The sequence below is a fragment of the Cokeromyces recurvatus genome, assembly GCF_025118155.1.
Source record: "Cokeromyces recurvatus strain NRRL 2243 chromosome Unknown BX663scaffold_11, whole genome shotgun sequence".
Taxonomy (NCBI): Eukaryota; Fungi; Mucoromycota; class Mucoromycetes; order Mucorales; family Mucoraceae; genus Cokeromyces; species Cokeromyces recurvatus.
The window spans coordinates 340986-352479 of NW_026251397.1; the positions used below are offsets into that span (position 1 = coordinate 340986).

The following is an 11494-nucleotide window of genomic DNA, read 5'->3' on the forward strand; positions in this document are numbered from 1 at the left end:
CAAGTTTTCCTTCTAAAAGTCCGTTTTACATACACTTTATTCAGAAATTATTGGGACACTTGAAGAAGAAGAAGAAAAAAATATACAAAGATAAAACAAGACAAAGGTTGATATAAAGTTAGTTCAACAGGAAACAATATATAAAGAACGAATTCTTTAGTTACAAGAAAGGATAACTAATAAAATAGACATGCAATATTACTTTTATTGAATGTAATTACATCAAATAATGTTAGTGCTTTTATTTATTTAATAGTGGTAGAGTGAATCAATAAGCTAATTCAAAGGATAATCCACCCCACTAGTAACTATCAATAAAGTATTTCCCTTTCTTTTTAATGATATAATACTAACTTTACTCAAGGAAATTTCTTGATATTTCGTACATTTATTACAAATTCTTATGTGCTTTAAACTTATAAATGTATTTTTTGTTATCTGATGTATCAAAAAACAAATATCCATTGGCCCATATTTCATGGGATGAATTGTTCTAGCTCACAACGTTATTTCTCCACCTCTTTCCAACATTTTTTTTTTTCATAATGTGTTTGATCTTTTACTTTTATTTTTGCCTTTCGTCCTAAGAGGATTTTTAGTTACTTTTTCATTATCTTTGGACTGACTAAGGCAATTCAGTAATTCTATAAACTATGTGCCTATTGGTCATTTTTTTTTTTGTTTTTATAAATTTTACGAACATGAAATTAAAAAACCGGAGAACTATTTTTTTTTTCCAAAACTTTTCTTTTCACATTTATTTTCACTTTATACATATAATGGCAGGAATAAAACGTAAAGCAGAATTAGAAATTCCAATTGCGAATGAAAATGACTTGTTGAAAATTACACCACTTGGATCTGGTAATGAAGTCGGTCGTTCATCCATTTTATTAGAATATAAAGGAAAAACAGTTTTGGTACGTTAATGTAAAAATTTTTAAGCCAAAAAAAAAGGTGATAATTATCACAAGAATGATGAAAAAAAAAAAAAAAAAAAAAAAAAAAAAAAAAAAAGATTAGAAGATTGTATTCGTATACATATAAAAAAAACTTGGAATGAAAATGTAAAAGTATGAAGCTTCATTAAGCATGACAAAAAAAGAGGGAAGAGGAGAGGCAGAAAAAATGTCTTTTAAATTGAATCATTCGCATAACCATTTTTCCTATTCTCAAATTAAAATAATAAAAATAGCAATCTTTTTATTGATTTTGTGATAATTATCAAACTTTTTTTTAAATACTCTATAAATGTTAAAATGTTATCTATATTGATTGTTCTTTTTTTTTTTCTTTTTTTTTTTTTATGCATTCATTATTAGCTTGATGCTGGCATTCATCCTGCCTATAACGGACTTGCTTCGTTGCCTTTTTTTGATGAATTGGATCCTGCAAGTATTGATGTACTTTTGGTTACTCAGTATGTCATTATATATATGTATATGTATATATATGTGTATTTTGCTAAAAATGTATTTCGTCTATAGTTTCCATGTAGATCATGCTGCATCCGTTCCTTACCTTATGGAAAAGGTATACTAATAATATTTAAATGTATGATTACTATTACTTATTTGTTTATCTAGACAACCTTTAAAGGACGTGTTTTCATGACTCATCCTACAAAAGCTATTTATAAATGGCTATTAAGTGACTACCTACGTGTAAGGTAAGATAATAGTTATAAAAAAAAAGTGATAGTAATACGCATAATAATAATAATAATACAATTAGTAATATTGGTGATGAAGATCAATTATATACAGAGGAAGATATGCTTAATTCATTTCATCGTATTGAAGCAATTGATTATCATCAACAAGTGGAAGTGGAAGGCATTAAATTTACAGGTTATAATGCAGGTCATGTACTTGGAGCAGCCATGTTCTTGATTGAAATTGCTGGTGTCAAAGTTCTTTATACAGGAGACTATTCAAGAGAAGAAGATCGCCATCTGATGGCAGCTGAAAAGCCTGATGAAGCAGTTGATGTTTTGATAACAGAGAGCACATACGGTGTTCAAAGTCATGAACCTAGAATAGCAAAGGAGTCTCGATTTACATGTAAAGTATAGACATACCTAAATTGGTTGACCTACCTTATTTATTCAAGTATTATAACCTTATTTATTATCATTCTAGCACTTATTCATAATATTGTGGGACGTGGAGGACGCTGTCTGATGCCAGTATTCGCACTTGGTAGAGCACAGGAATTACTATTGATTCTGGATGAATATTGGGAAGCTCATCCTGAGTTAGACAGTATTCCAATCTATTACGCATCGAGTTTAGCCAAGAAATGTATGGCAGTCTATCAAACATATATTAACATGATGAATGCTCGTATAAGGAAACAGTTTGCTATCTCCAATCCCTTTGTATTTAAGCATATTAGTAATTTAAAAAATGTTGAACAATTTGAAGATTCTGGTCCTTGTGTCATGATGGCAAGTCCTGGTATGCTTCAGGTAAAAGACAGACAAAAAAAATATATATATGTTTATACATATTCAGTCTACCTATATATACATATATTAATTGTAATACGTGTAGAATGGTTTATCAAGAGAATTATTTGAAAGATGGGCACCTGACAAGAAAAATGGATTAGTTATTACAGGTTATTGTGTTGAAAATACACTAGCTAGAGTAAGTTTTTTTTCTTTCTTTTTTGGTAATATATAAAGCATTTCTAAAGTTTAATCCTAGCAAGCAATGAATGAACCTTTAGATTTCCAAGCTATGGATGGTCGTAAAATACCTTTAAGAATGTCTGTAGATTATATTTCATTTTCTGCTCATGTCGATTTTACACAAAATAGTAAATTTATTGACGACGTTAAAGCACCCCATGTTGTAAGTAACTTTTTCTTAAAAAAAAAAAGATACAAATGCATACATATATATAGATGTATTCATATTTATGCTTTTAATAGATTCTTGTTCACGGTGAAGCAAATGCAATGTATCGTCTCAAGTCAGCATTGCAAAGCAAATATTCAGAAAGAGAAGAAAATGTTACGATCTATACACCAAAAAATTGTGATACTGTAAAGCTTCACTTCCGTGGTGAAAAGATGGCAAAGGTATTTACAAATCATGAAATGAATTATGCAATATATACATGTATTTATATATATTATATATAGACAATTGGCAGATTGGCAGAAAAATATCCTACTGAAAACCAGTCATTAAACGGAATCCTTGTTGTTAAAGATTTTCAACTAAATATTATGAGCCCAGAAGATTTGAATGAATTAGGAGGTTTAATAACAACGGTAGTAACTCAACGACAAATTGTGCCTTTTAATGCAGGAATTAGTTTATTAAAATGGCACCTCGAAATGATGTTTGGAGATGTGTCAGAAAAAGATATTATGGAAGAAAAAGAAGTAAAGGGAACTGTGCTTCGTGTATTTGATATAATTGACATTAAAAAGACTTTATCAAATCCTAATCAAGTCATGCTAGAGTGGATCGGAAACGCTATGAATGACATGGTTGCTGACTCTGTATTAGCAGTTATTCTATCTATTGATAGCTCTCCTGCAAGTGTGAAAGGTATTTTGCATAAGAGTTAAAATATTAGTCTATCCATATATGTTATTCATTTTTAACTTTTTTTTTTCTTTACCTGTAGTGAGCTCTCAACCTTGCTCACATCATAAATCAAATGCTGAAGATGAGTTGGATAAAGAATTTTTAGATGTTGCATCCTTTTTAGAAGCACAATTTGGTGAAGTTGAATTAGACAAGGAAGACAAAAAGATTAAAGTTAATATTGATGGCTCAAATGCTACTGTAGATACAATCAAATTTGTAAGTTTTTACAAGCTTTCTTTTCTTTTAAAAAAAAAAATTCTAATGAGTTTTTATTTTAGGCTGTTGAATCAGAGGACGAGGCTTTAAAAAAGCGAATAACTGATGTTTTATCGAGAGTTAAAATGGCTATAAAACCAATTTCAGAAATCTGCTGTTTATAACTTTATATAATAAATATTTATAACCACATTGTAAATGAATAAAAAATAATACTAAATCTATGTAAAAAAAAAAAAAAAAAAAAAAAAAAAAAAAAAAAAAAAAAAAAAAAAAAGAAAAAATTCTTCTGTTGTTTCTTTGAAATAGTCAATTTCTTTCCTCGTATAAACTGATAAGCGTATTATTTAAACATGATTCGTAGATATGCTTGTTTAGTATTATCCAATTTATGTAACTATGTCATTTTTAAAGACAAGCGTATGATAACCAATTTTGCTTCTCTACAATTATAGATAAAGCAACATTTTAATCAATTGTCTTTAAAATGCTAGAAGCGATTGAACTTCTTTTCTTTTAAATAATCATCCTAAAAATAAGCCCACACTTCAGTTCTTATGTCATTCTTTCATTCACATATACGTTGGAAGGGTTATAGATATGTATATGTATACAATTCTTTATAAGCTTGAATACTCTCTTCATTATAAAAATAGGGCTGTAGAATTTATAGCAGAAATAATAACATTAAGAGCAACAAAGAAAAGATACAAAGCTGACTACATACAATAAACATGTCTTTAAAGATTAAAGAAGCAAAATTGGATAACTTCCATTCCAAATATAGGACTAAAGTGAATTGACATAGTTCAAGATGAATTAAAAAATGAACCCTTAAAAGAAAGCATATTATTTTAGAGAAAAAGAAAACAAAAAAAAGGTTGTAACTAGAATAAAAATAGCGAACAACTTTTACTATAGTCTTCAAGGAAATAGTTCACTATTCAATGGTCTATTTTAATAGTAGTCGAAAATAAGCAAAGATGAAGGCAGTCAATCCCAAGTCGATAATTAGATTTATTAAATTACATAAGCAACGTCCTTTTTTTTTTGAATAGCCTAGTTAGGAAAAAACTACCAAAAAAGGTTATTTTATCCATTTGGGGGAATCGTCTTTTCACTGATTACTAAAATTATTCAAGAAATCTAACTCTCCTCCCCAAGCTATAGAGAAGTATTCCAGACAGCACAAAAAAAAATAAATAAATTAAAAAATAAAAAAGATTGCTTGCCTAGTTGAGGTGGTAAAAGCGTTCGTGATGAATACTAATATTTTGGATAGAATTATTGAATAAACAATTGTGACTCTACTCCAACTACTGTAAGGCAGTGTATTAATCATCGTACAACAATGATATAATTTCGAGTAAGAGGTTAATAAATTGGTTTCATCTGAAATGTCTGAACTTCAATTTCGTTCAAATAAAAATGATAGAAGCATACGCGTTACCCTCATCTCTTCCCCTCTCCCCCTTTTTTTTTTTATCTCTCTTTATACAAAATAAAAAAAATGTCTAGAACTGCCCCACCTCCAACTCTTGATTTTAATATCAACGCTGAGCAAGTTGAAAAGTTAACAAGTGATATTATTGAACAAGAACTTGCTGTTAATGATAAAGTGGCTAGTTTAAAGCCTGAAGAGCAGACCTATGAAAACATTGTTTTACCTTTAACTCGTATTGAAAATGAATTGTCTGGTAATGAATACATATCATTTTATATACGAATTTCTATTTTTTTTTTCTTTTCGTTCTTACACATAGTCCATTCTTTTTTTTCTTCTTCTTCTTCTTCTTAAAAAAAATCTAGGCAAAGCACAATTAGTCAGCTCATTGAGTCAATTTTCACCCGATGCAGCCGTTCGTGAAGCATCAGTCGCTGCAGAAACTAAGTATGAACAGTTTAGTATTGATCAAAGTATGCGACATGACCTCTATTCTGTCATTTCAAACTACATTTCAAAAACTGATCTCGATAAACTGGAGCATGAAGACGCCCGTTTTCTTCGTAAGCTTGAACGTAACTATCGTCGTAATGGTCTTCATCTTCCTGAAGCAAAGCGTGATGAATTCAAGGAAATTCGTAAGCGCTTAAGTGAGACTTGTATTGAATTCAATAAGAACTGGGCTCGTGAAAGTAGCAGTAAAGTATTATATACATATATATATAATCAATACTATTTTGCCAAAATTACTAATTTTTACTTTTTTTTTTCTCTAGCTGTTAAATTCACTAAGGTACAATACAAAGAATTATTATATGTTGAACATAGTTAATTCTTTCTTTATTATACAGGATGAATTAGAGGGACTTGATGAAGACTTTTTAAGTATGAATCTGAAAATGTTAAGTTTACAAGTATTTTTCTAATATACAATATAAATAGATGGGTTAAAGACTGAAGAAGAAGATGGTGTAACCAAATATGTTTTGACCATGAAGTAAGTGTTTGATATTTTATCTTTTATATATACATGTTTACTAACACAATACTATATTATATGTAGATATCCTGGTAATATATATGCAATAGAGCTTCTATCTTTCATATTATATACATGTATATATTAACCTTTTTTTTTATTATTCTATATTTATAAATATACGAAAAGATGTTCGTCCTGGTAAGATAGTGTATATACATATGTAAATTATCATATACAGCTCTTTAACTTTTTTTTTTCTTTTTTATTTTAGTTCTCAAGTTATGTAAGAATGAAAATACACGTAGAGTACATTATACCGCATATGAATCACGTAATAAAGAAAATATTGTTTTGCTTGAAGAGGTATAATGGAATTAAAATGAATATATTACACATAGCAATTGACATGTTCCTATTATTGTTAGGCTCTTAAACTTCGCCGTAAGGCTGCTAAGGTATATATTATTAAATCATGTATAAAATATTAATAATTAACATCTTGGTATTATTTAGATTCTGGGCTACAAGTCTCATGCTGATTTTGTCATTGAAGTTAAAATGGCCAAGACTGTTGAAGCTGTCGAAACTGTAAATTACTTTATACACACAACTATACTAAAAAATATTAAAATTCTTTTTATATATACATATATATATAGTTCTTGAATGATTTGGCCACAAAATTACATGAGCCAGGCTTGAAGGAAATTGAAGTACTTAAAGAACTCAAAAAGGTAAATACTATATAAAAGCAAAGCAATAGTCTCCTATATATATATATTTTTTTTTTATATTAAACATCATACAAATATTTTAATTATAAATTAGGCTGAAAAAGGTGAGTATACGGAGGTTTATAATCAAGTTAAAAAAGTATACTAAATGGTATATATGTATTAGCTTCTCGTGGTGAGGAGTATGATGGAACCTTTAATGCTTGGGATACAAGCTATTATGAACGTATTCTTCTCGAAAATGAATACGCTGTGGATCAAGAGAAAATCAAACAATATTTTAGCTTAGAAACTACAATTCAAAGTAAATCATTTTCAAGTTGTTAAAAATAGTATAATTGCCCTAATGTAAATACGTCTTTTTTTTTTCTATAGAAATGTTGGAAATCTATGAAAAGGTTTTAGGCCTTAAATTTGTAAAAGTGCCTACTGAAAAGGCTGTTGTTTGGCATCCTGATGTTCAATTGTTTGAATGTTGGGATGATGTTGAAGACAAGAGCTTTTCAGGATATATGTATCTTGATTTATTCCCTCGTGATAACAAATGTAAGTGCTTTTTTTTTTAATGAAAAATAAATAAATAAATAAATTCTAACTGCTTCTTAAAAATGACAGATCCTCATGCCGCTTGTTTCCCACTTCAACCCTCCTATATCGCTGAAAATGGAGAACGTGTTGCTCCTATTGCTGCTATGGTAGCTAACTTTACTAAGCCGTAAGTTATCATGTTATATCTGAATAACTTACAATTAAATTGAACGTATATGTATGTAGTACTGCAGAGAAGCCATCTTTGTTAAAACATGATGAAGTTGTTACTTTATTCCATGAATTGGTATGACAAATAATGAATTAAGTAAACATGTATTTAAAAAGATTAAATATTCTATTTTGAATATGATAGGGTCATGTCATGCATCATTTATGTTCTCGTACAAAGTATGCAAGATTCCACGGCACTTCAGTTGAAGGTGATTTCGTTGAGGCTCCTTCTCAGGTAAATTAATATAATATATTTATATATATGTTATGTATGTATGTATGTATGTATGTATATTGATAGAGTATTAGATGTTAGAAAATTGGTGTTATGATCCCAAATCACTCAAGTATCTTAGTGCACATTTCGAAACTGGAGAACCTATTTCTGATGAAATTATTGAGCGTATTGTTAAAGCTAAGAATGTGGATGCTGCTATGCTTAATCTTCGTCAATTATTCTTTGGTATCTATGATATGACAATCCATACCGCTGAAGGTGAGTTATTTAAAAATATATAACTCTATAAGCTCATACTTAAATATGTATATAATATAAGATGAAAATGTGGATACAACCAAGGTTTATAACGACCTCCGAAAGAAGATTTCATTGATTTCTGCTCCTGAGGTAATATTAAAAGTAACGAATATATATGTATGTATGTATATTAATGAACTTGATGATACTTAGGGCACTTACGGTCAAGCAGCATTTGGGTAAGTCTTAAGATAATTGTAAATATCAAATAGAGTTGACTAATGTAATACGTTAAACATAATTTAGTCATTTAATGGGTGGTTATGATGCTGGTAAGTAGATAAAAATACATAGATAAATTTAATATTAATATCATTTTTTTCTCTTAAAAAAAAAAAGGTTATTATGGCTATATGTGGTCTAAAGTTTTCTCCAGTGATATGTTCTTCAGTAAGTTCGTAGAAGACACACTCTCTCCTGAAGTAGGTTACTCTTATCGTAAGAACATTCTTGAAAAGGGCAGTAGCAAGTATGTATCATATAATTTACAAAGTAGTATCGAATATACTAACAATTACATTCTCAAAATTTATATAGAGATGGTATGGATCTCTTGAAAGCCTTCCTTGGTAGAGAGCCTTCCTCTGACGCCTTCATGAGAGAAGATATTGGTATTGATAATTAGATGGTTAGTTTTTTAAGTTACTTGTGCGTTTTTTTTTCTCTCTCTCTTTAAATAAAACTTTATGTACATGTACAAAGATAAAATATATATTTTATGTATATTAAAAACATATTGTAAAGAAGAAGTAATAGTTTATGTTACATGTAAATAAATTAAATCTATTCCTACCAATCTTTCTCTGAATTAGACAAGATATCAGTTAGCCATGTTGATAGAGTGTATATTGAATATGGTTTTAATTTCAAGGTATCTACTAATAATATTGGCTGCAATTTCTTATATACTATTGAAAATAATTGTGAATGTTAATAGACTGAATTGTCAGAAGCTATGGATGTCAAGATCCTTCAACAAAAAAAAACAAGATAGATGCTAGTAATGGTTATATATATATATGACTAGTAACTATCTTGGAAGTATAATATAAAACTAACTAAAGGAAATTATTTATCTTTTTTATTTTACATAATATAAGAAGAAGGCCCTTAAGAGAAAAAATGTTTTTATATTTATTTATTTATTTTAACTAGTAAAGGCTAAGTATGCATAAATAAAAATCTCTTATAACGATGATTATATGCTGCTTAAGGCCCCAAGTCATTATTATTTAAAGCCCTTCTATTGATTCATTCGTCCAACAAAATGAAGAGTATAATTGAAATTTATCTCTAAATAAGCCCCTTAAACAAGAATGATTCTATCAAGAAAAGCTCTTTGAAGATATTAATGTTTTGTTTAAGGCGTAGTATATTAATTACACAGCAGAAAGCGCAAGTCACCTGTTTTCTTTGAATTAATGTGTGTCTGAAAGCAAGATAATAAAAACTATTCTTTAATCTGTATTTTAACTATTGAAAGAATACCAAGTTACTTACTTTAGTTGCTTTGATATCCATTATTGCCTCTTTTGCACTACAAGAAAATGTCGATCAGTAGAAGAAAAAATTCCGCCCACTAATTTAGAAGAGAATTAATAGAAAATCTCCTTTTTGTTCTCATACACTTGTTGCAATATTTTTTCTTTCTTTCCTTTTTTTTTTTTTTGAAGTAGTTGGACATTTACATGGATGGAGAAGGCGCCATCTTACCTATTACATTTAGACCCATTGTTTTATTTTCAATAGGTGTTTGGGGATGGGCATTGAATTTATTAATTCTTACTAGATGCGGCATTGATCTTAATTCAATACTTCAAATTCACCCAATTGACAAACATACACCTTTATATAAATCTGTTTTTTTCTTGTCTGGTCTCTTTTCTATCATTCTATTTCTTAATCTTGTATTATATTGGTTTTATCAATCAGAGACTATTGCTCTATTTTCTTATATCTTTACTCTTGTTTTGGTATTATGGCCTGGAAAGTCATTATATCGAAAAGAAAGAATGCGTTTCATTAGGTTATTTATTTTATTTTATTTTTTTAAAAGAAAAAAAAAAAAAAGTTACATTTAATAACTTACATGTATATTTTATATAGAATGCTAAAACGAGTTTTTTCAATCAATATATTTGCATCTGTTTTCTTTTCAGACATTATTTTAGCAGACATGATGACAAGTTTTTCCAACGTATTTGGAGACTTATTTATAGCCAATTGTATTATTTTCAGTGGTCATGATTCCTCCTATTTTATGGATAATACACATAATATTTATTATTTTGATATCATGGTTCCTTTATTGATAGGGTAAATGTATAAATAAATACATGCATATATAATTTCCTAACTTTCTATTCAGTATACCCTATTTAATTCGACTACGGCAATGTATAACTGAATACATAGAATTTAAAGAGAAACGTCATTTATTGAATGCATTAAAATATGCATCCTCGATACCAGTAGTTATATTTTCAGCCCTCTATAGAAAGGCAACTATTTATATTGCAGAAATGGGAACAGTACCTACACATTGGCCTTTAAAGGAAGATACTATCTTTCGAATTTGGTAATATAAAAGAAGAGTATATGTAATGAATACAAATATATATAATCTTTATGGCTTTAGGATATTACTTGTTTTCATTAATTCAATGTATTCCTTTTGGTGGGATATTTCAGTGGATTGGAATTTAATTAATGTTACCTTAGACTCACAGCAACATCAAAAGAAGACTACTTTATTATCATCATCGACTCCTCTCATTCATTTTCGTCGACAGTTGTATTTCCCCCAAACAAGTTGCTATATTTTGGCTATCTTTTTCGATTTCTTACTTCGTATCACCTGGAGTTTTAAATTAAGCTCACACTTTTACATTCGAAAATTAGATACAAGTCTATTTTTAATGGGACTTTTAGAAATCCTTAGACGATGGATTTGGGTCATATTTAGAATAGAAAATGAATGGGTTAAAAAAGTCTATAGTGTATCTTTACCAAATACATTAGATCAGTTAAGAATGAATAGATTAGATCGTAAACCTTCTTCTTCTTCTTCTTCTGGTTTATTACCACCCATTGCTGAAGAGGAATCTCTTTTGTAATTATTTAAATTTTCCCTTAATAAAAAAAAAGAAAGAAAGAAAAGAAAAGAAAAAATAACTAGCTGGCTGTTTAGATAAGTTCTCGGGTAGATAG

General features: G+C 28.7%; 3 protein-coding genes across 3 annotated transcripts; all 3 read left to right on the plus strand.

The window, feature by feature from the left end:
- Positions 1-729: 729 nt before the first annotated feature.
- Positions 730-4060, plus strand: BX663DRAFT_507967 (beta-lactamase-like protein). The gene is made up of 11 exons (XM_051527419.1): positions 730-920; positions 1323-1420; positions 1488-1533; positions 1587-1669; positions 1735-2063; positions 2142-2470; positions 2556-2651; positions 2712-2858; positions 2939-3088; positions 3152-3824; positions 3887-4060. Exons 1-10 carry the CDS (start codon positions 780-782, stop codon positions 3584-3586), a joined length of 1854 nt encoding a protein of 617 aa, XP_051383229.1. The 5' UTR covers positions 730-779; the 3' UTR covers positions 3587-3824; positions 3887-4060.
- Positions 4061-5298: 1238 nt separating this feature from the next.
- On the plus strand, positions 5299-8995 carry BX663DRAFT_507971 (uncharacterized protein). Its single transcript, XM_051527420.1, has 23 exons — positions 5299-5521; positions 5634-5966; positions 6045-6061; positions 6120-6153; positions 6211-6265; positions 6332-6339; positions 6437-6448; positions 6522-6613; positions 6676-6705; positions 6764-6838; positions 6910-6984; positions 7079-7088; positions 7151-7288; positions 7360-7530; positions 7600-7699; positions 7759-7819; positions 7889-7981; positions 8056-8242; positions 8304-8374; positions 8438-8463; positions 8531-8556; positions 8624-8753; positions 8822-8995. Exons 1-23 carry the CDS (start codon positions 5335-5337, stop codon positions 8907-8909), a joined length of 2019 nt encoding a protein of 672 aa, XP_051383230.1. The 5' UTR covers positions 5299-5334; the 3' UTR covers positions 8910-8995.
- Positions 8996-9923: 928 nt separating this feature from the next.
- Positions 9924-11432, plus strand: BX663DRAFT_507974 (EXS family-domain-containing protein). Its single transcript, XM_051527421.1, has 4 exons — positions 9924-10310; positions 10391-10600; positions 10653-10862; positions 10923-11432. The coding sequence occupies exons 1-4, from the start codon at positions 9973-9975 to the stop codon at positions 11398-11400; spliced, it is 1236 nt and encodes a 411-aa protein (XP_051383231.1). The 5' UTR covers positions 9924-9972; the 3' UTR covers positions 11401-11432.
- Positions 11433-11494: the final 62 nt, after the last annotated feature.

Coding starts and splice junctions, on each gene's coding strand:
- BX663DRAFT_507967 (XM_051527419.1), top strand. CDS start 780: ATGGCAGGAATAAAACGTAAAGCAGAATTAGAAATTCCAATTGCGAAT. Junction 1,421..1,487: donor GATGTACTTTTGGTTACTCA/GTATGTCATTAT, acceptor TTTCGTCTATAG/TTTCCATGTAGATCATGCTG. Junction 2,064..2,141: donor AAAGGAGTCTCGATTTACAT/GTAAAGTATAGA, acceptor TTATCATTCTAG/CACTTATTCATAATATTGTG.
- BX663DRAFT_507971 (XM_051527420.1), top strand. CDS start 5,335: ATGTCTAGAACTGCCCCACCTCCAACTCTTGATTTTAATATCAACGCT. Junction 6,706..6,763: donor TTCGCCGTAAGGCTGCTAAG/GTATATATTATT, acceptor GGTATTATTTAG/ATTCTGGGCTACAAGTCTCA. Junction 8,557..8,623: donor AATGGGTGGTTATGATGCTG/GTAAGTAGATAA, acceptor AAAAAAAAAAAG/GTTATTATGGCTATATGTGG.
- BX663DRAFT_507974 (XM_051527421.1), top strand. CDS start 9,973: ATGGATGGAGAAGGCGCCATCTTACCTATTACATTTAGACCCATTGTT. Junction 10,601..10,652: donor ATGGTTCCTTTATTGATAGG/GTAAATGTATAA, acceptor CTTTCTATTCAG/TATACCCTATTTAATTCGAC. Junction 10,863..10,922: donor GATACTATCTTTCGAATTTG/GTAATATAAAAG, acceptor TTATGGCTTTAG/GATATTACTTGTTTTCATTA.